The following is a 26,209-nucleotide window of genomic DNA, read 5'->3' as shown; positions in this document are numbered from 1 at the left end:
CTGCATGTTAAAACTTTTGAGATTCCACAGATTCCATTGCCTGATTAGGTAATTCCATAGCTGGAATACAATTTCTAGAATACTGTGTAGTATTGAGCCTCACGATGGGGAAGGCATGACTATGAAAATTAACTTCCAGCCTAGTATTACAAATAGAATTGTACTGTCTGGGAAGATTTGAATACAAGGAGGGTCATTGTTATGAAAAATCTTGAGCAACATTCATAAAAACTAATTGAACGATAGTGCTAGAGATAAATATCTAGATCAGGAATAAGAAATTTAACGAACCGCAAGTTCTTGGTCAATAAATTAAGATGAGATTCAGTAGCTGAAGACCAGATAAGAGAATAGTACTTGAAACAAGGCAAAATGAACCAATTTTGTACAGTTGAAGTAGCAACAAACCGAATGTGTTCCTCAAAAGTAAATTTGCTATCAAGAATCACTCCTAAATTTTTGTGAGTTGTATAGAGTTAAAGAGACATTATCAATGCTGATATCTTGATGATGTTGAGGAGCCACTGTCCTTGACCTACTTTCAATTATACTCTTGAATTATGTTAGGGTTCAGCCTCTTGAACTATAATTTGCACCATGCACTCATTTTAGCTAGATCTTTATTATCAAGGGATTCAGTAACCCTAGATTTACATTCAGGAGATGGAATTGAAGCTGAGTCGCATCATATACATAAGCTATGAGCTTGTCTTCTTGGCCAAACCATTGTGTATATAGAATGAAAAGTAATGGGCCAAGAACACTACCCTGAGGAACACCAGATATCACATTCATATACTTGATCACTATGGTACCCATCAACAACCCTTTGCAATCTATTGCTTAAAAATTCAGTAATGATGCTTAGAAAAGATCCACCTACTCCCAACCATTTGAGTTTGAAATCAGGCCTAGTGGTTAACATGGTCAAAGGCAGCACTAAAATAAAGGCCAATCATGCAAACTTCCTGACCACAATCAAGGGATTTCTGTACAGTATTGGAGATTGTGAGAAAGGCATTGCATGGTCAAAGGCCTTTGCTAAAGCCAAATTACAAATAGGAAGCATAGAGTAGATCTTGAAGGAAGCAATTACCCTATGGTTTATAGGCTGTAACAGGGAAGTAGTGGTAGGTGGCAAGTAACCCACCGTGACATTGGGATGGAAGTCAGCCAATTTGGCAGGGTCACCTGAGTCATTGTCCAGCAATAGCAGCACCTTAAAGGGAAGGACCTTAGCATAATACTGCTCAACCTCAGGTACAAAGTGGCTGACAAACTAGTTGCCAAATAACAAGAAGGTTACAATAGACTATATGGTTGAAACTTTGTCTGATGATGTACAAATAGTGTATGCTGTCCATGTTGTTATGTGTGGTGATGGAGAATGGCACACAGAATTAAATCATTCTAATACATATAATGGATTTGGTTATATCATGAACTTGGTAAAGGATGTAGACTTCACAGAATTTACCGATGTTGAAGGAATCGAGCCTGAACCTAACTTGGCTAGGTTGTCTGGCTAACCCGCTGAAGCTTTTGAGGAACGAAAAAGAAATTGAGCTTGTAACGGGCCTATAAATACAGTGCAGTACTTGAATAAGCTTTGTTCTGGCACAAATACAAACCCTTCGCCATTTATAGGGGTTATTACTTTTGGCGAAGCTGAAAGACTAGCCAAGACAATTTTAGTGAGGGATTTTTAACCCCATTCGCTAGTTAGCGAATAGGTGTTTTGGTAGACCGGCTATCCCGCTCAATCGCACCAGTCGGCTGAGTAACCATTTTTGCTTTTGTCTCGGTAGAGTGTGGACATGCCGTCTCTCTCTATCTCTCCCATAACTTGACTTGCCTTGACTATTAATTCACTTTTTCTTTTTCTTTTGTTACAGGTGCGTGTGTGTTTGCAGTCCCGGTATGCAGACATGACCTGGTCCTGAGGGCCGCATATACGGTACCTTCATGTCGTACTTTGAGACAGACCCTCACTCCTGTGTCCGGCTTGCCCGGGCCATCAATGTTCACGGGATGACCCCTGTGTTCAATGTCGGGAGTGGCCTGCCTCCCAGTGAGAGAATTTTGGACGTAAGAAGAAGAAGGCTAAGTACGATTCTTCGCCTTTGAGGTCTTCCACGAAATCGAAGAAGTCGCGGGCTTCTGCTTCTTCTAGCCCCCAATCTCTTTCCGAAGCTACTCTTCTGCCAGACCATTCCGGGGTACAGCCATGCAGCAGCGCAGGGCTTGTGACCCCAGGTCAACCCTGTGGGGTAGGTGAAGTTGTTGACTCCCCTAGTGAATCGACTCCTTCCCTTCCCCCAAGGAGCGCCTGCTCTTTCTTGGATCTTGCATGCTTTTGGCCATCACTGGGCGTCAATGGTCCCCTCTCGAAGGAAGGTCCCTTTGAGCTCCTTCAGTTAGGAGCGGAGAGAAGGCGGTCATCACCTTCCTCCACGGAGGTTGATCCTCCTTTTGTGAGCACGTGCGCTGAGTCTGTTTCCGACCCTGAGGGGTTTGCTAATCCACCAGGGGCGGTGGCTGAGCATTTTCCAAGGCAGGTCTCCCCTTTGGGGAAACGAGTCTTGTTTGCAAGAGAAGATCGCCACTGGGCATCGGTGGTCCCTGTACGCTTACAGTTCTCCACCAGGGGCGGAGGGAGAGCCTTGTCTTAAGCGATGTTCTCCTTCGGGAGAACGAACCTTCCCCCAAGAATTCCTGCCAGAAAGCAAAAGTTGTTACTCAGCCATCTGGTGTTTGTGAGCGGGATAGCCGGTCTACCCCACCCCCCACCTGCTAAGTAGTGGATGGGGGGTAGTTATTCCTCACTAAAATTGTCTTGGCTAGTCTTTCAGTTTTGCCAAAAGTAATAACCCCCATAAATAGCTCCAAGTTTGTATACCAGAAAAAATACAAATTATCTCTAAATTTGTTATGTTTGTGAATTTTAGTTGAATATTTTGATATCAAATGATTGGTCAAAAGGTTTAGGTATGTTAACCATTTTGCATTTGTGTGCTGGGGAGGCTATACAGTAAAATTCTCTCCATTTATTTTTAGCTACAGTAATTAGTTTACACTTCTTTCATGGACAATTGTAACTTTTGTGATCTCAGAGGGTTTATTGTTTGTACCTTACTTTATATCAAAGACCCAAACAACAGGTAGTCAGGAGCATCCCTTGATATCTTTAGCCATTGTTATTCTTGAGAAAAATTGGAGAAAGGTAACATTCGTGGACACAGTAGATGTCAGTGCAACAAAGACTGCAAAGGATATCATTTCATACTATGTCTAGCAAGTTCTCCTTGGAGCTAATTGTAATGGATTGGAGGACAAAGTTTCATAGGTAAATGTTTTGGAGCAGATAAGAATGTTCTTATCCTAGCATTTTTACTTAATTTACTTATAACTTCAATTTATGGAAGTTTTGCTTTACTGTTGCATCATTTTATTTGATATCGCACTTGCAAATGTTTGAATATATATTTATCTTCGCCAATTTTGTTGCGAAGGTTATGTTTTGATAGGCGTGTGTTTATTTATTTATTTGGTATGTTTCTGATTCAATTAACTCAAAAACTATATGACCTATCTTATGAAATTTGGTGGAATGATTGGTCATAATCCAAGGATAATTTGATTAGATTTTGGGAGCAATTGGGTTAAAGGTGAAAGTCACAAAAGGTCAATTTTTATCCGATTTGCATGAAACATGCCAAAATGTGCATAATTTAAATGCCTATCTTATGATACTGTATAGGCAAAGGTATGCGCTCTATTGAGTGCCTGGTCTAGTTGTTATGGTAGCCTAGTGGAATTGCTGACAACTCAGTGTATAGGCCTGTAGTTCTAGCCCCACTGATGACTTGATAGATTTCACAATAAAAACCACATCCTCACTGTCCTTAAGCTTAAAGAGGAAGGTTTTGGAGGTCCCTTAGGTCTTACCTGATGATACATAAGCTGTCTTTGCTAGTTCATTGCTTGGTTAATGATCATATGCAGTTATGTTAAGTCTTTTGGATAGTTTGCGATAGCACAGTGACCTGTCCTTCACCTCTGCCTATCATGAGCAACCTTTAAATTGGCAGTTATGGCGAGATAACTTTACCTTACGGCTGTCATCTCCATCCTAATGCTATCTCCTCATTTATGGCATATTAAGTGATATAAACTCACAGGGTTTAGTTATGGGGCTGAGGTGAAATTATCTGAAATTTTTATTGAAATAAAAGGAAATTAATTTTGTCCTGTCTCACAGTTTGTCACTTATATAGTGAGTTCTCAGAGCTTCTTACCATATTATTATTATTATTATTATTATTATTAGTTGCTAAGCTACAACCCTAGTTGGAAAAGCAGGGTGCTATAAACCCAGGGGCTCCAACAAGGAAACTAGCCCAGTGAAGAAAGGAAACAAGGAAAAATAAAATATTTTAAGAACAGTAACATTAAAATAAATATTTCATCAAGATTGTAGTGTCTAAGGACATCCAGAGACCACTAATGTGGACATGTAAGATTGATGGTTTTGCATGAATAAATAAAAACTTTTTATTTGCAAAGAGTAGGTTATCAGAATAGCAAGTAAGGAGTATCCAACCTCATTGGTAAGGAAGCATTGTTGGCTTCATTTTAGTAACTTTATGCAACAAAGGTCTATGTTTACTTTGTCAGTTATCATCCATAGATATCATGCCTACAAATTTCATAAGTACTTACCATGCATATTTTTTTCTTACATATTTTATGATGCAATTTTGCCTTCATAGTAACTTTGAAAAGCAACAAAATATTTGTTGGCGATATGTTTGGTGAAGAGAATTTGATACAATTAAACCAGAATAAATTATTAGAGCTGTTTGGTTATGATTTAATAATGTCACTGTGTAAGTTATTAAAACTTGCATTTTCTGTTTTAGGGTTTGAAATTCTGTTAACGAGCGGAGAAAGCAGTTTAAGAAAGCGACAATCACCTGAGGAAGGTAGGTTCTTTGATGATTTTTGCCAGTTATTTGATAATTTCTTTTAGTTACATTTAAAATATTTGGATTTAAAAGTGATTATTGAGAAAAGTGAGTTATTAATCTAGCACATTTTCAGTGAGCCACCTTTGCTACTTAATTTCCTATCAAGATTTATTTTAAATAGTATTTGAAGTATTTAAAGTACTTTAATTGTGATGTTTAACTATGAAAGACACAGTACTTTACAGTAGACCAATCTTCTCCATTGATTGCTTGAAACTTTTATATGCAAATTCTAGTGTAAATCTGTTCAGCTTATGCAATAGATATTATGGCATAATTAGTAAGTTAATCAAAGCATAAAAGGTTTGCATTAATGCTATCGAAATCAAGCAACTATGACAGTGAAATTATTTTGGTCTTGGTTCAGTTTTCCTGATTGCAAATGTCATGAAGATTAGAATCATAAAAGATTATTACATGTCTGAAAATGTGTAAAGATAGATATTTCTCTTCTAGACTTTTTATACGATTGGTCGCTTGAATTTTTCCACAATTTCTCATCAACAGAATGTCAGATGATTGTTGTTATAAAGGCAATAAAACCAGCAAGTTATATTTCTAGATTCTAATAAGGCTCACCCCGAGGATTTGATTTTAGCAGAAAGCTAATACAGTAACTGCAAATGATTTGTGGCCAATGGTCAGTAGATTCATCACCCCGGAAAGAAGAGTAATTCTCAACCTGCATCTTTTTAACAATCACATTAGGTGTGATTCATTCAGAATGAGGACTGTCCAACATATCTGCCAATTACTACACTGACGGGCTTCAACCTGTGCTGTAGATCTAAGACACCTATTGGCATGTCCCTATTGCCCACAACTTCCAACCTTACATGGGATTTTGGCTCGGGAGTCAGGTGCACAGATTCAAAGCAATGCGATTTGGCCTCCAAATTACCCCCCAAGAGTGTTTACCAAGCTAGTAAAAGTAGTGATCAAACTCTTACGGCTGCAAGGAGCTCAAATCATAGCTTATTTAGACTAATGGCTGATTTGGCCGAAGAAAAAATTAGCTATGCCATGAATATGCGAATCATATTTTCCTGCCTCTTCAGGACCTAGATTTCCTGGTCAACTTCACGAAGTCCAAACTAGTTCCGAGAAGGATATTCAGTGGTTAGGTCTCCAATGGAATATGGTGAAAGGCACAAGATTTGTTGGTGTATGTTTGTGTGTAAAAAGTTAGTTAAGAGCCAAGCATTAGCAGTTTGTTGTATTAAGGTCAGGTGCTGCAGTACTCTGATGGTAGTGTGATGGAATTACTTGCAAAGGTTTGGAGTGTACAGTATGTCTGAGTAAGGGAAAAGGCTCAAAAGGAATGAATGAAGGAGAGGAAATAAGCAAAGCTCATAAAAAAAAACTAAAATAATCTTGAACAGTAAATTAACTCCTCAATTATGTTAACAATCTTACTAAAGTTAGCAGATGTTGACTTCTCGGTGACCAGAAAGAAGTTGGCGGCTTGGTGCAAGTATACATTGTCTCTAGTTTTAGTATTGATTTTCAGTAATGACTTTTCCATGGGTACCAAATGGTTTTCAACATTGAAAGTGCTGTAAGGGGTTCAATAGAGCCTAAAACTGTGCATCTTCCTTATACACCAAGATTCTGGGCTTTGCATGTTGAAACACTGGCTCTAGAACAGGAGAAACAATACTGGGTATTTTTTTGGTATTTTTGTTGCATTGGATTCCATTCTACCCTTAATTAGAGAGTCCTTAGAGACGCAGCGCCTCCCCAAAAATAGGTTTTTTGTTAAAACCCCTTTTATTGTATGAAGGTAAAGGCAGCATTTGACATTATGGCGAAAATGTTACTTAGTATACCAGGGAAGGCTGAAGTTAAAAAGAAAGTTTTTAAGTGTGATTCCCTGTATACACAATGTCTAATTAAAAATTCCTCATATAATAACTTCGTTTTGTAAAGATTATTATAGTAAATGTAATTAAATTAGTACAATTCCTTCACTGTGAGTCAGTACAGCTGTAAGAAGATTAGTTTAGTAAAATTTCATTGTTCCATAACTGGAATACAAACTAAAGCTATTTATAGGGGTATTACTTTTGGCGAAGCTAAGAGACGAGCCATTCGATTTTTGGCGTGGGTTAGCCACCCATACTGCTAGTTAGTAGAGGGGGGGTGTGTGTAGTAACTACCCCTCTCACTCCCACACCTGTGACTGTAACTCACTTTGCTGCTGTCTTGGATGGAGAACGGTTGTTACCACTCTTCCTCCTTACCATATTTTGAACTAATTGCATTTTTTCTTTTTCTTTTCACTTTGTGTGTGTGCCTTCCCTGCTGGTGATGGGTACCTGGCCTGGTGCCGAGGGCCACTCCTGCGGAACATTTATATCCGCTGTTGACACCGATCCTCAACGATTATGTCCGGCTTGTAGGGGGCAATGGTGTGATGTTGATAATAAGTGTATTGAGTGTCGGGAGTGGTCTGCCTCCCAGTGGGAAAGGTTTGGTCAACAACGGAAGAAGCCTAAAAGGGATTCTTCTCCTTTGGGGTCTTCCTCGAAGCAGAAGAAACCCAAAGCTTCTTCTTCCACCCCCAACCTTCCTCCGAAGCTTCTTCTCGACCGGTTTCCTCCAGGGAACCATCTAGCAGTAGCGCAGGCCCTTTAACTCCTGAACAACCTCGGTTCTCCAGAGACAGTGTTGCTTCACGTCGTGAAACAGCCCCGCCTCTTCCCCCGGGGGAGTACTTGTCTCTTTCTTCCATTTTGCAGATCCCTGGGATTGCCCGGTCTACCTTCCAAGGAGGTGTTAGTGCAGCTTATTCAGCGGGGTGCGGAGTTGTGGTGTTCATCTGTTCTGAGGTTGACCTTTTGGCCCTTCTAAGTGTGGATCTTGTGGGCCATGAGGAGTCGTCTGCTACCCTGCCTGCTGAATCCGGTCCTGCCTCATCCTCTGCTCCTTCTGCCGCTGCCGAGGACTGTGCTCCCCCTCACCGACCATTCTTCGTGGGTGTAGCAAAGTCCAAGGCATGTCTCTCCTGCAGGTGATCCCCTCTGCGGAGGCTCGCCCACCCCTTCGCCTCAGATGTGCTCTTTCGCCTTCAGCAAAGAAACGTTTGTTCAGCTCATCGTCTGCTGCAGAGCTATCCCCTATGGAGGATCCTCCTTCATCTAGTTCGCCTAGTTCCTGACCTTCGCTAGTATCTACAGACTCTCCACGGTCTCATCGTTTGCCAACCTCACGGCAGTCGACAGGCCATCTGCTCGCCGACGAACTCCTGTTCATGGCTCACCAGCTGGTTCCAGCCATCCAGTTGGTCTTCCATCACCGATTCGTCTACAGGCTGCTGCTCGTTGTTCGCCAACTGTGATCCATTCGCGATCTTTCTCCAGCGGTTTACCGCTCTCCAAAGGATCACAGCCCTTTCCTCCTGGGTCACCGATCATCAGCGCACCAATCACCTACTCTCCGATTGCCTACTCGCTGATTACCAAGCAGCCTGCCACTCGCCAGCTTATCAGAAGTCTTTGGCTGCTCGCCAGTCACCTTCTCGTTGTTCACCAATTCGCCGATCGCCTAGACAATAGTCAAACGACCGTCAGTCTCCATCAGCAGCTCGCTGACAGACTGCTACTCATGACCTCGCTGCCAGGACCCCCATTGTAGCCAACGTTTGCCAAAACGACACCACTCTAATGAATGGCGCCCTTTGCCGGAAGAGAGGCTTTCTAAGCCCCTCTCCTTCTCGAGCTTCCGAGCTCCCTCCAGAGAGATGCAAGTCTTCTCCTCATCGTTCTCCTCCTTGCAAACGCAGAACAGAAAAAGGCAAAACATCTAAGCAACAGGAGTTGTCTCCTTCCTTTTCCTCGGAAGAAGACATCTGCACTGTAGCCATCCTCAAGAGCTTCTTCGACAGCAGATAAGGCTTCCTTCTGGAAGCCCTCTTCGTCTGTCCCTTCTGGGGAACTTTCTGATAGTGCCGCCACTGGTTGGGACCCTTGGTTACTGTCATGCAAGCCTTCGACAGGTATTCCACCTGCTTGTCTGTCGGAAACTCCCAGGATCTCCTATGAGGAGTCTTCCTCGCCTTCTACAGACACAAGGCAAAAATCCATGGTTCCTTCCCACCGAGAAACATCGGTTTCTTCCTCTCCCCTGAAGCGGAAAAGTGGAGTCCCTGACGAGTTAATCTCATCCAAGGTCAAGCTAACCCCTGTTAGGACGTCCAAGGGAAGGTCAAGTGTCATCATTCCCTCTCCTCCTCGTCCTCTTGCTCCACAGCCAGCAGTATAGACGGAGGTTTCGCGCAGGTAAGAATCCCACAGCCAGCAGTATAGGCGAAGGTTTCGCGCAGGTAAGAATCCCTATCAGACTCTTACCGGCCCTCCCCCATCAAGGAGGTCCCTCGAGAGCTCCGGGTAGCCTCGAAACCTGTGGAAGATACGATCCTTCCCCCTACGGGGGACCAACCAAAACTATCCGTGCTAGAGATCTTCCCTCTGAGGAAAGTGTCTGAGGACACTAAATCCAGCCATGCACGCAGAGGATTGACCATACGGTTTGTCCTGCAGGACTGGAGCGACACTCCAATCCTGTGAGAAATGCCCACACACACTACGGACTAGCCTGCTTAGTTCAAGAGGATTGGGCACTAAGATTAGGCCTACATAGTTATGTTTTTGGTACTTGTTAACCAAATTTGGTACAGTACAGGGTATCAAGTACTGTTCAATTGGTAGCCTACATCTAATTTTGAAAATACCCAATTTTGGTACTTTTCACTTTCTTTATTTTTTACTTGATATAAATCTGTGGAATCTGACTTCAAATAATCATATGAAGGAACGTGATAGGAATTCTCTATCGGCTTCTGCGTGATGGTAAAAATTGTTTTAATACAGTAATAAGTTAAAAGATTGTGAAATGCATTCAGTGTATCATTGATATAAAAAGTGTTCCAATCAAGGGACGAAGTATGGAATACTGTACAGTGAACCCTCGCTACTTCGCGGTTCGACCATCGCGGATTCACCACTTTGCGGATTTTTTTCATAACCCATGTATATACATATATCGCGGATTTTCCGGAAATTTCGAAAAATCCGCGATGTGACCGATGGTGCGAGATTGGAGAAAGTAAGGAAAATTGAATCATGATTGATTTTCAATATAAATGAAACTTTGAGGAGCAACAAAGATATCATTTGTTAGAGAGATAGAGAGAGGTAAGGAATGGGAGGTAGTGAAAAGTAGCCCACAGAGAGAGAGAGAGGTACTGTAGAGGTAGAGAGAGAGAGGTAGAGGTAGAGGTAGAGAGAGAGAGAGAGAGAGAAAGAGAGAGAGATAGGTAGAGAGAGAGAGAGAGAGGTAGAGGGGGGTTTAAATGTAATAAACAAAAAAATTTGATAGGTTATAACACATTGGTGCTTATGTAATATCAACTGTATACTGTAGACGGTTTGAATAAGTTAAGGAATGGTATAAACGATACTTTGTTAGTGTATTCGTACACACTCAAGAGCGGCAGCTAGATGACAGCTGATCTAATCACAGCCAAAAGTAAAACAAAAAGAAGTTAACAATACTCGATTTTTAAAACACATCCGAAATTTAAAAACAAAAGTACACGCTTTCTTAATGTGCAATTAACTATTTAAAGAGTGGCAATTTTCTAGAATAAAATGATTTTTCCCAAAAAATAGTGGTTTGCTGATGAAATCGGATGCCGTATTTTTAGCTGTGATTGAAATGGGTGTAGACTCGGCCTAATTTTTTCATTTCGTATTTAATTGACACTAAGAAAACTAATTTTAGTTTCTTCATCTAAATGTAAGTATTGTATAACACGAAGAGAGAGAGAGAGAGAATGAATCAGCTGTTGTAATCAAATGGCGTGTTTTTGTTTCGTGAGAATTTCATCGCCACGACTATAACGACAACATACTGTACTGAACTTTACAGTATTATACAGACTACTGTAATATGATAAAGTAAAATATTTGTAATCTATTTTATATGAAATGGGGCTATTTTTTTTTTGTTTAAAATTTACATTTACGTATGTAAAACAATCTCTCTCTCTCTCTCTCTCTCTCTCTCTCTCTCTCTCTCTCTCGTAGATTGTTTTCCTGCTTTGCTACGTATGTATGATTTTATATAGATACGGTAAATAATATTTGTAATAACATATTTTATAAAAGCTTTTACTGTAATATCATTATTTATCACTTTCATCATGCTCGTTAAATTCCTTAGTTTGTTTACTGAGCGTACTTTATGACGCCGTCGTTTCAGGCGCCGTCATAAAGAAAAACATTTCAAATGGAAGTCCTAAGAAAAATTAAGTAAAACATTGGTAATAACAAAATCAACATACTGTACTGAATAATCAATATAATCGATGCAAAAACTAACCTATACACAGATGTGTAAATGCGTTTGTTTCTTCATTATGATCAGAGAAACGTAAACAAAACATTGATTGCCATTTTTTATCGTGCTTTTTGGCGTGTTTAGGAAACGCATGATATAAAGTCGCCTTTAATATTTGTGCCTGTTTTAGTTTAGGGTACTGTAGTACATGCATTAAGTGTTCTGTACATTAAAGGGTAATTTGTTAACAGTACTACGTACAAGGGAAGGTTTTAAAAGTCTGAATATACATGTTAAATAAATAGGTAAATATGGTGTCACTACTTCGCGGATTTTCACCTATCGCGGCCGGGTCTGGAACCTATCTACCGCGATAAACGAGGGTTCACTGTACGTGTCAAAATAGAGGAGTTAATCCAGTTGCCCACTCACACAAGAGATTGGTGGGGCATACTGCCAGTCGCGACGGATTGGCCTGTCTGGTGAAACATGCTGGCAGGATGAGAAGATAGGCTAGTCGCGCCGGGTTTGTCTGTTTACCCAACATACACGTTAAGGATTTGCGCGTTTCACTGTCAAAGCAGAGCGCCAATCCTCTGCGTGTATGGCCTGTTTTAGATACTGCCGAAATCTTCATCGAGGATTACGAGACCTGGAGAGGGGGTCAGACAGCCTTCATCCGGCCACTTCAACAATGACCACGACCCACCCTGAGATGATGTCTCGTGGGTGGAAGACGATGACTTCGCTGCTAGTCCTACATCAGAACCAGAACAGAGAGTCAGAACCTGCTTTCTGGCAGGTTTTGCCCTGCATGAGGTCCCTCATGGGTTGGCAAACCCGGCAATGGCTCCTCAATAGGACAAGGACTCCTCTTGTTGTCCTAAGTATGCCATGAGGGTTACTTCGTGGCTAGATCTCTGGTTGGGGTCAGTGGGAAACCTGGTGCCAACCTAGGATTTTTCCAAGGAAAGCACTAGGAAGGCGATGGAAAACTTTCTCCTTTCAGGTACTCGTACCATTGAGTTCCTTGCCCACCAAGTATTAACTTGTAGGCAAACACCCTCTTAAGGCGGTGAGAAGCGATAGTTGAAGAGATTTCATCACCAAGTCCCACACTGCGAGATTGTGAAATCCAGAACTCCTCTCTGGAGGGCTCCTCTCTGTTTGAGCTGGGGTACGTCGAGCGAGCTGTGGAGAGATGGAGATAGTCCCACCATGACTCCCTCCTCTATAGGGCCTTGACATCCCAGCCCTATAGCCCACTGTCTATCCCACAAACCAAAGAACAGAAGCAGACGACAAGCAGGACTACTGCTACGGATACTAAGGTGTCTAAGAAGCCCTTTCTTGCCAAGGACTGGAAAGCCTCAAAGTCGTCCCGTGGAAGTAATCATCCTAGAGAAGGCAGCCAAGGCCGCAAATACTAAGATAGGTGATTCCCCCCCCCCACTTGCTCACCAATTGAAGGATGCAGCTTGTAGCCGAACCATGGACAGTCTCTGTGACTCATTCATGGTATTGCATCCCGTTCATTCAATATCCCCATCCACTGATCAAGACTCCAGTACCAACAAACCCCTTTGTGAAGGGATCCGCAAAGGAGCTGGCCCTTCGGGCTAAAGGTCAGACTGTTGGAGAAGGGTGCTCTCCAAGAGGTCCTAGACGACTCCCCAGGCTTCCTCAGTCGACTTGTAAAAAAGGTGTCTGGAGGCTGGAGATCAATCATCAACCTCTCATCCCTGAACAAGTTTGTCAAACAAACTCCTTTAAGCATCGAGACGGCAGACACAGTCAGACAAGCAATAAGACCACAGGACTTCATTTGCACACTGAATCTAAAGGACATACTTCCAGTTCCCAATCCATCCATCTTCAAGAGAGTATCTAGGAATCACAATGGCAACAAGAAATACCAGTTTAAGGTGCTGTAATTTGGTCTTTCCACAGCACCTCAGGTCTTCACAAGAGTATTTGCCCTAGCGTCATCTTGGGCTCACAGAATCAGTATTCGTCTCCTGCTTTACCTGGATGACTAGCTGATTCTAGCAGACTCGGTGGCAACCCTTCTTCAGCACCTAGACAAACTTCTGGGGCTTTACCAAGATCTGGGGATCATGGTAAGCCTCAAAAAGTCATCACTGCTTCCCTCCCAACAACTGGTATATCTAGGAATGATTTTAGGAACTAATCTTCACAAAGCCTTTCCATCAGATGACAGGGTATTGAGGCTTAGGAAGGTTGCAGGACTGTTCCTTAGACGAGGAACGGTCTAGTTCCCAACGGCCACCTCAGGATACGATCCCTCCAATGGCGGCTAAAGTCCACTTGGAGTCAGGCCTTCGATTCCCTGGACATTCTGATCACCATGGGACCAGAGGAGCGGAGGGACCTTAAGTGGTGGGTGGCAGACGAGAATCTGCCTAAGGACATTGACCTTCTCATCCTTCCACCGGACTTGATGCTCTTCTCAGACGCATCAAAAGAAGGTTGGGGAACCCACATGCTGCACCACACAACCTCAGGCTTATGCTCAGAGTTCAAAAAGTACCAGCACATAAATCTCTTAAGAGATGAAGGTGGCCTTCCTGGCCCTCCAACAGTTCCTGGCGAGGAATATTAATGGCTTACATCAACAAACAATGCGGTACTTTTTCGCAGCCCCTATCCAATTTAGCAGTAGAGATACCGAGGTGGGGAGAAGTCAACCCGTTAACCCTATCAGCTCGCTTCATTCCCGGCAAAAGGAATGTGCTCGCGGACAACATGAGCAGAGCAACTCGGGTAGTGGGCTCCTAGTGGTCTTTGGATCATCTAGTAGCGAACAAAGTCCTGACTTTGTGGAGTTCCCGACGGTGGATCTGTTTGCAATGGCCATGAATTTCAGGCTCTCGTTTTACTGCTCCCCAGTCCCAGACCCCAAGGCTCTCTGGAAAGACACATTTCAGCAACAAGCTACGGGGGTACAACATCATCGTGTATGCCTTTCCCCCATTTCCTCTGATGAGAAGATACTCAACAAGACCAAAACATCGGTCAATCCCTCAATGACCCTCACAGCTCCGCTATGACATCCTGCAGAATGGTTCCCAGACCTTTTGCAACTCCTGACGGAGCTTCCAAGAGAACTCCCTCCACGACACGATATACTCAGACAACCACACGCCAACATCTTAAACAAAGCCGTAGTTTCGCCACAACTTCACGCCTGGAGACTATCCAGCATCTCAATCAGAGAGGGTTTACGCAACAAGTTGCGAAAAGGATGTCTAGATACCTGAGAAAATCTTCAACTTCCATCTACCAGGCAAAATGAAATGTCTTCTTTGGTTGGTGTCATGGAAGAGGTATCTTTCCACTCGATGCCACTATTCCAGCAATAGTAGAGTTCTAAGTGTTTTTGCAGGAGAAATTCCTCCTCGGTTTTGGCAGTAAAAGGCTATCGCTCAGCTTTGAGTCGTGCCTTTAAGCTGAAAGGGGTAGAATTTTCCTCTTCACTCGAACTTTCTCTCCTCATACGAGGTTACGAACTTACTTGTCCCCAGTCGGAAGTAAGACTTCCTCCATGAAACATGGTTCGAGTTTTTTCGGTCCCTGAAGGGTCCTCCCTACGAATCATTATGCCAGGCAACAGGTCACGTTGATGACGGTGTTCCTACTCGCCTTGGCTTCAGCCAAAAGAGTTAGCGAACTTCACGGTCTCTCATATGACATTGCACATTCAAGGAGATGGGGAGAGGCAAGCTTCAGCTTCATCCCTGAGTTTGTAGCAGACCAAATTCCGGGGATAATAGATCCTAGATTCGATTCTTTCTGAATAACAAGTCTCTGGTCTGTAACTGACGACTCAGACCATCTGTTACTATGTCCAGTAAGGAGTTTGAGGCACTACCTCAAAAGAACAGCAGCTGCTTGCCCCCCCATGCCAGCACTTTTCATCAGCACGGGGAGGGTCAAGAGGAGGATCGCAAAGAACACCATCTCTGCTTGGATTCGCAAGGTCATTGACCTTTCATTAAATCCAGATCCTCCTCCAACACGTCGACACAGAGCACATGACGTCAGGGGCATTGCTACGTCCCTGACCTTTACAAGCTGGCATGTGGAAGCGTGAGGCAACCTTCACTGCCGCCTACTACCTGCAAGACGTAACCCACAGGAGACTCGATACGTTCTCTGTCGGTCCTGTGGTGGTTGCACAACAACTGGTTTAGTAGTACCTCAAGTAGCAGGAGGTCGAGGGCATTGGTTACCGGGTTTTAGTCTGAGTGAATGATTAAGAATGACTAGCTCTTTCCTTTTTTCATCCTCTCCTCTCTTGGGGAAATCAGAATCCATGGTCCTCTGCAAAGCTGACCTCAACCATTGCAGGTAAACCATTGTTCCCTTGTGTAACCTAGTATTGTGTCAGTACTGTTGTATCCTCATACCCTGGCGAGGTGGTATTGGCTATCTTGGTGACCTCGGATGCTTCCTATGACTCGGAAGAACTCTTACCTTGACATTCACATTGCTAGTACTGTATCACAAGCACAGCATGTATAGTCCGAAGACCATGCATAGCAAGGTTTAGTGAAGTGTTAAGGTTTCCACGTGTTATGTGCTAACACACACAAAGGGGAATCCCCTGGTAAAAGCCATATTGGCAGGGACGTCCGCCCTCCTAATGGGCAAGTCTGCTCCTATAAATAGTGTTGGTTTGTATTTCAGTTATGGAACAAATGACAAATTTGGAAGTAATTTGTAATTTTCCTAACGATACAAACCTGTAGCTATTTATACAGATTTTCCCGCCAACCAAGTCCTCCTTGAAAGTCCTACCTCCAAGCAAAGCGAGTTAGTCACATATGTAAGAGTGAGATTGGTAGCTACTAAACTGCTCCCCACCCTCCTGCTAACTATCTGTATGGGTGGTTAACCCTCGCTGAAAATCTAATGGCTCATCTTTCATCTCCACCGAAAGTAATACCTCTATAAATATCTACAGGTTTGTATCATTAGGAAAAAGACAAATTACCTCTAAATTTATCATTTTGATTCTTTTTTCAGGTTACCTTCCCCCATTTGATAAGGACCATTTAAAGAGTCAAATTATCATTGGCGGGGGAAAAGTGATTGAAAGTTATACCGATGCTGAGATAATCTTAGCGCAACAAGGGAAGCCATTGATCTCGAAACAAACTCCAAAATCAAAGAAAACCTCTGATATACCAGGCAGCACTGTCCTTCTGGTTTCAAATACCCACTGTCGAACATCTAGTTACATTCAGTGTTTAGCCGCTGGTATCCCAATCGTTTCATTCCAGTGGGTTATCAACTCATGCAATCAGGTAAGATGTATTTACATATTTAGATATTATTATTATTATAATTATTATTCTACTACTACTACTACTACTACTACTACTACTACTACTACTACTACTACTACTACTACTACTACTAGCTAAGCTACAACCCTAGTTGCAAAAGCAGGATGCTATAAGCCCAAGGGTTCTAACAGGAAAAAATAGCCCAGTGAGGAAAGGAAATGAACATTAAGAGAAGTAATGAATGATTGAAATATTTTAACAGTAACAACAAAATAAATCTTTCATATACTGTATAAACTATAAAAGCTTAAAAAAAACAAGAGGAAAAGAAGTAAGATAGTTCAGTGTGCACAAGTGTATCCTCAACCAAGAGAACTCTTAACTCAAGACAGTGGAAGGGACATCATTGATTTTCAGGAATCGGATGGTCTGGCGCCTCTGTTCCTGGTATAACTATTTAAACTGATTGAAATAGCCTAGGTAATAACTTATTGATATTGAGAATCTTTAGGATTTTAGAATGTATGATAGATAAAGTTGCTTTTGTATCAGACTATTCCCATCAATAAACTTTAAAAAGATTAACCCCACACACTTTTTCAATTGTACATAGAATTAAATAAATGCTGGTTAATTTCTTGAGCTTATAGAATTTTTTTTGCTTGTGTTTGTATTTAATCTTATTGTGATGATGGATGGTGCATCACTGTAGGAATAATATTAACTAGATTGAAATAGCTAAAGGGTAGTGTACACCATAAAAAGCAACAAGAGTAGACTTGAAAGTTGAGAAGCTTTAATTGAAATAAATGACATGGTAATAGTAAGAGCTATGATAATAATTAAGAGTACACATTACAGTAACTAAAATCAGATTGCCAAAAAGAAAAAAAAAGATCTCTCTTCTTATCGTATGTTTGTTTGTGGTATGCGTCATTCAGAATTTTTTTGTATTATCGTTTCCCAGCACCACACACAAAAATTAGACTTTATTATTTTCTTTTATTCGTTCTGATTATATATCAAATGTACTAGTTATAATCATCTTTAATTATTTTGCAGTGATTCATCCAAACACTTACATACATTAGCTTTTTCAATATTTAACTTAGCCGTTGATTATAATAGCTGCAACTCTGTTGCTCGACAGAAAAACTCTACGGAAAAATTCGCCAGCGATCGCTACACAGGTAGGGGGTGTACTCAACAGCGCCATCTGTCGTTCAGATACCCAGTACTCATTGTAAACAAAGAACTCAATTTTCTCTCTGTCGGGCTACCGGCAAGACCTACTAATTCGCTGTTGCTAACTGGATTTGTTTTCACAACTATTTGGTGAAGTACACTATTCTAGTTTTGAGCTTTCGCTATGCAGGTGTTTTATCTTCATCTTAAAACTTGAACTCGTTTTGGATAGACTTAATTATGGTGACAAAGAGAGTATGGACTTTCTTTCACTTCTAAATGGCCGACCCTTCCCTTAGACGGAAGTGTGTTTAGGCTTTTAGTAATTATCTTATCACGTTATAGATTTTCCTCTATATATTTTATATCTCTCCGCCTTTATTAGGCCTCTTCGATTAACTTTCCATTTTTTATAAACATATAAAAATAAATTTTAATGCTTTGTTTATATAGACCTTTCCTGAGAGTAGGCGGTCCTAACTTGGAAACCGAAGTTAATCAACGTTGAGCCCTTTATATCGTCTTTAGCTTTTAAAGAGCTAAGGTTTTAAAACTTTTTAAATGTAATATTTTATGAAAGAATTTCTTTGATAGTCTTCGTACTGTTTTCAAAGATGAACTAACGTTTAGTTTTTTATGCTACGCAGTTGTTGACGTTCAGGACGTTCAACATGCGCTCTATCGTTACGATAGAGAGAGAGTGTATCACGGTTTCACTTTGCAGTAAGAGTAAATCGATTCTGACGTTTTGTTCATTCTTTCTTAGGTTAAATGTTTTAAATTCTAATTTAAAGGAACTTTTTATTTGAAAAACCTTTCAGTTTTTTCCTTTAGTCAAATAACATGTTTTTTTGACGATATATAATTGGGCTCTTCTCTTTGGTGCGAAATCAAGAGAGAAAGAGACAGAGAGATAGAGACGGAGGGAGAGAGAGAAGAGAAAACGTTCCGTTCAAGCGGGTAACGTTGTTCTCGTGTTACTCACGTCCCTAGTCGCTGTACGGGGAGGAAGGATAAAACGTTTTTAGGTTTTTATTCTCGTCCCCAGGCTATGTGCGGTGAGAGATTGAAAACGTAGTTATATGAACTAGTGTTTAGTCTCTTTCCCAGCCACTGATTTTTCTTTTTATCTTAAAATATGTTTTCTGTTTTTTGCTGGTATTATGAGCTTGCATTATACGACTAATTTCGCAATTTCTACCTTTTAATGAAGGGTAGAATTGCGTGTTTCAGGTAGAAATTAGTGCAAAACAGAAAATCGAAGTGATAAAGTGATATGCGCAAAGTGTTACAGTGTTGCGTCCGAGGCGCAAAGTGTTACAGTGTTGCGTCCGAGGGTTCGTCTGTTCGTGCCTGTCGTTCACCTAGTCCGGGACCTCTTACAAGCTCCCAAGCCCAGGGGAGAAGTAATGTCAAACGACTTATGGGTTCGAGAGGCCTTAACCAACGAACAGACGTTTTCCCTCTTTGGTATCGGGTGTATCTTACCAAGATCTCCCCTACCATAAGACGAGATAGACGTTGTTTCTCCTCGCCATCCGTAGGCTTTTCGCATAAGAAACCTGTCACAAGGTTTCGAAGCCCTTAAGCGAAAGTCAGTCCTTTCAGGACAGGTCCAGCGTCCTGGTTACAGCCATTAGGACAGCTCTGACCCTATGCAGTCATCGGATAACTGCTCGCCGCCTAACAAAAGCGTAACACAGACTCCGAGAGTCTTTTTTTGTAGGCAAAGTGTTGCGGTCACAGACGTTACCCTCGTCTATTACCACAACCATTTCCGTTGATCCTTAAGGGGTTGTATGGCAAAACATGCAGTATATGCTTGCCTCCCTTATGGAAGACTATTCTGCCGATTAGTCCGTTGAGTCTAGCCGTTTATCTCATCGATATCCTGGCTTTCAGCCAACCTAACGTTCCTTTGTGCTTACTGTTGACGTTGGCGTAGCTTAGTCACGTCAGTCAGGTTGTTTAGAACCACACTCGATGCGGTCTCGTGTGGTTTTTCAGCCGCATTTGGACGTTAGGCCACTGGCTGATGCTCCTGTTGACGTTCAAGACGTTCACTAACAATCGGAGTTGACTTGTTTTGACGCTGTGCGTCAACCTCCGCATTCTAGAGTTGTTTTGACTGCTCAGTCTAGGCAGTCAAAGCAGTCTCGAGTGGATGCTGTGCGTCCTCACGCACCTGTTGTGGTTGACAGTTCAGTTGTTGACAGTTCACAGACTGTCAAGCAGTTACATGACGTTGCGTTCTGGTCCGCTACTAATGCACCAGTGAGAGACTCAGCTTTTATCGGACAAGGTTCCTGTAGATGAGGAAGTTGCTGTTCTCCCTCCTACTGATATTCCCTTGAGGACTCTGTCAGATGGAGAGGAGCCTAAAGCTGCTTAGCCTCCTATGGACTTTAATTAAATCATGATGATTTTTTTTTTAAGGATCTTCGTCCGGATCTTTTTGTAACTGCTGCTCCTCGTTCGCCTAAACGTCAGAGCTTACACTAGGCCTAGCTACTTCGAAGCCGTTGTTTTTAAGCTAGTGCTCTCTCGCTCTCCTAGAGAGCGTTACGTTGGCTAGGCGACTGGTTTTTCACCAGGAGGAGTTTGGAGGATACAGCCTTTGCTTTCCCTTCTTTTAAACTGGTTTATAGGGCGAGAGTCTGATATGACACGAGAGAAGTTCTCGGCTTGGGAGTTCATGCCTCTGCCCAGATAGACTTCTCAATTCTGGTAGACTCTCCCTGGCGCCTAGCCAGGAGACGCTCCAAGTTGTTTACAGGTCAACTTCACAGCTGTTGTCGAGCCTTTGAAGTTTTGCTGTACTATTATGTCATGCATAACAAGGCTTTCAGGGATGGTAAACGGTTCCGCCTCAGTCGCTAACCCCGTCTGTTGCCACACCTGCTCCCGTAGACCCTAAATGGGCTTTGCTGCAAGACATGCAGTCCAAGCTTGCGTCCTTGATAGAGGACTTAAATGCGGAGAAGAACCTTCTGGCCAACAACCTTCCAACCGGTCGGTTGTGCGCCCTGTTGATGCTGAGGTAACCTACTCGCGTCTGCCAGTTGAGGTGGTTCCTCCACCGATGCGACCCAGTTTGGGTTGCCAGCCGCACGTTGACGTTAAGCGACGCTCGGAGGTGGTTGTTGACGTTCAGGACGTTCAACAACCAGCAGAGGTGACTTGTTTTGACGCAGTGCGTCAACCTCAGCAACCCGGTAGGGTGTTGACTGCACAACCCAGACGGTCTAGACAGTCTCGGGTTGACGCTGTGCTTCCTCGCGCACCCATGGTTGTTGACAGTTCACAGACTGTGCAGCAGTTCCATGATATTGCGTCCGGCTCCGTCACGCATGCACCAGTGCGACCGGATTCAGCGAGCCAGACGTTGCCCACTCCGTTGCCGTTTCCTCATCAGTTTCGGATGAGGAACCCTCTGATGAGGACGTTGCTGAACAACAAGACGATCAGCCCCCAGCCCTGCTATCCATCCAGAAGATGCTGAAGAAGGAACGCTGCTCAGTCAGGCTGTGGATGAGTCTGGTAGGGACACTGTCATCCGTGGATCAGTTTGTGTCACTAGGAAGACTACACCTCCGTCCTCTTCAATACCATCTAGCTTTTCACTGGAAAAAGGACAAGACGCTAGAAGCGGTCTCGATCCCGGTTTCCGAAAAGATAAAGTCTTGTCTGACTTGGTGGAAGGACAATATCAACCTAAGAGAGGGTCTTCCCCTGGCTGTTCAGACTCCCATCCACGTTCTCTGCTCGGACGCATCGGACGTAGGCTGGGGTGCGACATTAGACGGTCGGGAATGCTCGGGAATATGGAACTCGAGTCAAAGGACAATGCATTTCAACTGCAAGGAGCTACTGGCAGTACGTCTGGCCTGGAAAAGCTTCAGGTTTCTCCTTCAAGGCAAAGTGGTGGAGGTGAACTCGGACAACACCACGGCTTTGGCGTACATCTCCAAGCAAGGAGGGACCTACTCTCTGACGTTCTACGAGATCGCAAGGGACCTCCTCACCTGGTCAAAAGGTCTAAACTTATCACTAGTAACGAGGTTCATCCAAGGCAACTTGAATGTCATGGCAGATTGTCTCAGTCGGAAGGGACAAATAATTCCAACAGAATGGACCCTCCACAAGGATGTATGCAAGAGACTTTGGGCCACCTGGGGCCAGCCAACCATAGATCTCTTCGCAACCTCGATGACCAAGAGGCTCCCAATATTTTGCTCACCAATCCCGGACCCAGCAGCAGTTCATATAGATGCCTTTCTCCTAGATTGGTCACATCTAGATCTATATGCATTTCCTCCGTTCAAGATTGTCAACAAGGTACTGCAGAAGTTCGCCTCTCACGAAGGGACAAGGTTGACGCTAGTTGCTCCCCTCTGGCCCGCGAGAGAATGGTTCACCGAGGTACTTCGATGGCTAGTAGACGTTCCCAGAACACTTCCCCTAAGGGTGGACCTTCTACGTCAGCCACACGTAAAGAAGGTACACCAAGGCCTCCACGCTCTTCGTCTGACTGCCTTCAGACTATCGAAAGACTCTCGAGAGCTAGAGGCTTTTCGAAGGAGGCAGCCAGAGCGATTGCTAGAGCAAGGAGAACATCCACCCTTAGAGTCTACCAATCGAAGTGGGAAGTCTTCCGAAACTGGTGCAAGTCAGTATCCGTATCCTCGACCAGTACCTCTGTAACTCAAATAGCTGACTTCCTCTTATATCTGAGGAAAGAACGATCTCTTTCAGCTCCCACTATCAAGGGTTACAGAAGCATGTTGGCATCAGTCTTCCGTCACAGAGGCTTAGATCTTTCCAACAATAAAGATCTACAGGACCTCCTTAAGTCTTTTGAGACCACGAAGGAGCGTCGTTTGGTTACACCTGGTTGGAATTTAGACGTGGTACTAAGATTCCTTATGTCAGACAGGTTCGAGCCGCTACAATCAGCCTCCCTGAAAGATCTCACCTTAAAGACTTTTCCTGGTATGCTTAGCCACAGCTAAAAGAGTCAGTGAGATTCATGCCTTCAGCAAGAACATCGGATTCTCATCTGAAACGGCTACATGTTCTCTACAACTTGGTTTTCTAGCCAAAAACGAGCTGCCTTCTCGACCTTGGCCAAAATCGTTCGATATTCCAAGCTTATCGTATGGTTGGAAATGAACTAGAAAGAGTCTTATGCCCTGTAAGAGCTCTTAAGTTCTATTTAAAACGAACTAAACCTTTACGAGGCCCGTCTGAAGCTTTATGGTGTTCAGTTAAGAAACCATCTTTGCCTATGTCAAAGAATGCTTTATCCTATTTCATCAGACTGTTAATACGAGAAGCTCATTCCCATCTGAATGAGGAAGACCAAGCTTTGCTGAAGGTAAGGACACACGAAGTTAGAGCTGTCGCAACTTCCGTGGCCTTTAAACAAAATAGATCTCTGCGAAGTATAATCGACGCAACCTATTGGAAAAGCAAGTCAGTGTTCGCGTCTTTTTATCTTAAGGATGTCCAGTCTCTTTACGAGAACTGCTACACTCTGGGACCATTCGTAGCAGCGAGTGCAGTAGTGGGCGAGGGCTCAACCACTACAATTCCCTAATTCCATAACCTTTTTAATCTTTCTCTTGAAATGTTTTTATTGTTGTTTTTGGGTTGTCCGGAAGGCTAAGAAGCTTTTCGCATCCTAGTTGAATTGGCGGGTGGTCAAAGTCATTTCTTGAGAAGCGCCTAGATTAGAGGTTTTGATGAGGTCCTGTTGTATGGGTTGCAACCCTTGATACTTCAGCTCCTAGGGGTCGCTCAGCATCCTAAGAGGATCGCGAGGCTCCGTAAGGAAGACGTGCTTAAAAAGGCAGAGTAATTGTTCAAGTCCACTTCCTTACCAGGTACCTATTTATTTTGTTTAGTTATTTTGATAACTTCTAAAATGAAATAAAAATTCTTAGCTCATATGATGTAAACATATTTTACTGGTCTCTACCCACCCCCCTGGGTGTGAATCAGCTATTATAATCACCGGCTAAGTTAAATATTGAAAAATGTTATTTTGATAATAAAATAAATTTTTGAATATACTTACCCGGTGATTATAAATTAAAGGACCCTCCCTTCCTCCCCAATAGAGACACAGTGGACCGAGGAGAAAATTGAGTTCTTTGTTTACAATGAGTACTGGGTATCTGAACGACAGATGGCGCTGTTGAGTACACCCCCTACCTGTGTAGCGATCGCTGGCGAATTTTTCCGTAGAGTTTTCTGTCGAGCAACAGAGTTGCAGCTATTATAATCACCGGGTAAGTATATTCAAAAATTTATTTTATTATCAAAATAACATTTTACACTCGTACATTACATACAAAGTTGTTAACAATTCTTTGATTAGCTATGAAATATCTATAAACTTGTATTGTGTATGCTTTAATGTTATATCATAGTGAAGGCAAATTTTAGATATAGGCCTTCTAGTGTACAGTTGAAGGGCTTTTTTTCTTTTTCTTTTTTAGAAATGACCAGATTAAACATGCATGGTTGAGCTTTGTGGGCCAAAAGGGAAAAAGATTATTATTATTAAAGATTTGTCCAAACAATTTATTGATATTGTATTTAATTTTATGAATCCTCAAATACTTGATTGCTTAATTTCACAATGTACAGTAGTAATATGTAAATACTGTATATTTTTTGTAATAGTCCGATAAGGCAAGAGTGAAATTATTTTTATAAAACTTCTCTGATGTTCATAATGCCTCTATTGAAGCTGTTTAAATGTCAACATCTACCTTCCTTTCTTTTTTTCTTGAAAAATTTGTTCTCATCTAGTAAGAAATGAGTCAATATGGTGGTTGATGGCAATTACTTAGTTGTGGGTGCATTATAGTTCCTTTGTTTTTCAGTTCTATCATCACATTTACCAGTGTCAGTGATGTTTTATCATTATTACCCACGATTCATCTTGTGGCTTTCTTTGTGGTTTTAGGTTATTTGATATTTTAAAAGGGAATGTCTTTTTCCAAACTTGTTATGAATGCCGGTGAGAGTGATTCAAGGGTCATTGTGCAGACATGCCAGCCCCAGGATTGTGTTGTTTTAATGTTAGGAGGAATGTTATTTGCTAACAGGTCCTCTTTTTAAGACATATGTTCAGTTTATAGCTGACCCCTTTGACTACTTTTACTTTGTGTTAAATTAAAGGAAAGTTAAAAGACAAAGCCAGTACGGTATCTAAGAACACCAAGGAGTGTTTGGGTAAGGCAGTGATACTAGCCTCATCTGCCCTGCTTCAAACCTAGGCTAACTCCTCAAGTTTTGTCAAGCAGTTCTAGTGCACCATTCAATAGAGGTCCTGATGGTGCACAAGCACTGACGGTGTCGACCGCTTCTTCACAAGCCTTGCACTCTGCATAACTTACGCCCTTCTACAGTAGGGTCCCGAATTATGCGAGAATTTGGTCGATTAATGACCTCGTGTAAATGGAAAATCGTGAATTTCGAAACACACAACTAACAGAAATAATTCCATTGCGGCCATGGCAACCAGCAATTTGCCTATTCAAATGTGTTTACTACCCATTTCCAATACAGTACTTTCTTTGTACTATACTGTATTTCTTTATGATATCAAATTGTTCTTGTAAATAAATAAAACATTTAATATACTTTAAAGTTCTAATAACTTGAAAAATGGTTAAAATTACAACCAGGATAGGTGTAAACACCATATATTTCTCGTTATAACACAACCCAAAATAGACAAATTTTAATGTTTGTCATATCTATTGTATAATACAACTGGTGAAAAGCAAAACCATCACTCTATAGACTAGCTTGTTGTATGATTGAAAATCCAGAATTATCAAAATAAAGGCGATTTTATATCATGCGTTTCCTAAACACGCTAAAAAGCACAATAGAAAACGACAACCAATGTTTTGTTTACGTTTATCTCTGATCACAACGAAGAAACAGACGCATTTATACATCTGTGTTTTTGAATTGACAGCAATTTTACCAAGTATAGATTATATGTTGAATTTGTTATTACCAATGTTCTAATTATTTTTTATTAGAACTTTCAAATAAATGAAATGAATGCCATTTATGAAATGTTTTTCTTTATGATGCCGCCTGAAACGGAAACCTTCCATTTGTTTACGCTCCATCTTCGATCATAATAAACAAACGAATGCATTAAACACACATGATCTAAGTCATAACTAATGATATTACAAACATTTAGTAAATATTATGTTATTACAAATATTTTACTTACCGTATCCATATAAATTCCTAAATTCGTAGCAAAGCTGGAAATTTTTTTTTCCTTATGCGTTTAATCCACAA

The 26,209-nt window shown here is 42.0% G+C and overlaps 1 protein-coding gene across 2 annotated transcripts in view; it reads left to right on the top strand.

Moving 5' to 3' along the window:
• The window catches only part of LOC137623335 (TP53-binding protein 1-like), a 315,782-nt gene that overhangs the window by 253,572 nt on the left and 36,001 nt on the right, over positions 1-26,209 (top strand). For both annotated transcript variants that reach the window (XM_068354144.1, XM_068354143.1), the window contains exons 10-11: positions 4,923-4,985; positions 16,422-16,702. In XM_068354144.1, the coding sequence (XP_068210245.1) occupies positions 4,923-4,985; positions 16,422-16,702 (344 nt within the window). The remainder of the gene's footprint in view (positions 1-4,922; positions 4,986-16,421; positions 16,703-26,209) is intronic.

The sequence above is a fragment of the Palaemon carinicauda genome, chromosome 30 (genome assembly GCF_036898095.1).
Source record: "Palaemon carinicauda isolate YSFRI2023 chromosome 30, ASM3689809v2, whole genome shotgun sequence".
Classification (NCBI taxonomy): domain Eukaryota; kingdom Metazoa; phylum Arthropoda; class Malacostraca; order Decapoda; family Palaemonidae; genus Palaemon; species Palaemon carinicauda.
The sequence above is the reverse complement of the archived record's forward strand: the minus strand, read 5'-3'. Positions and strand labels throughout refer to the sequence as shown.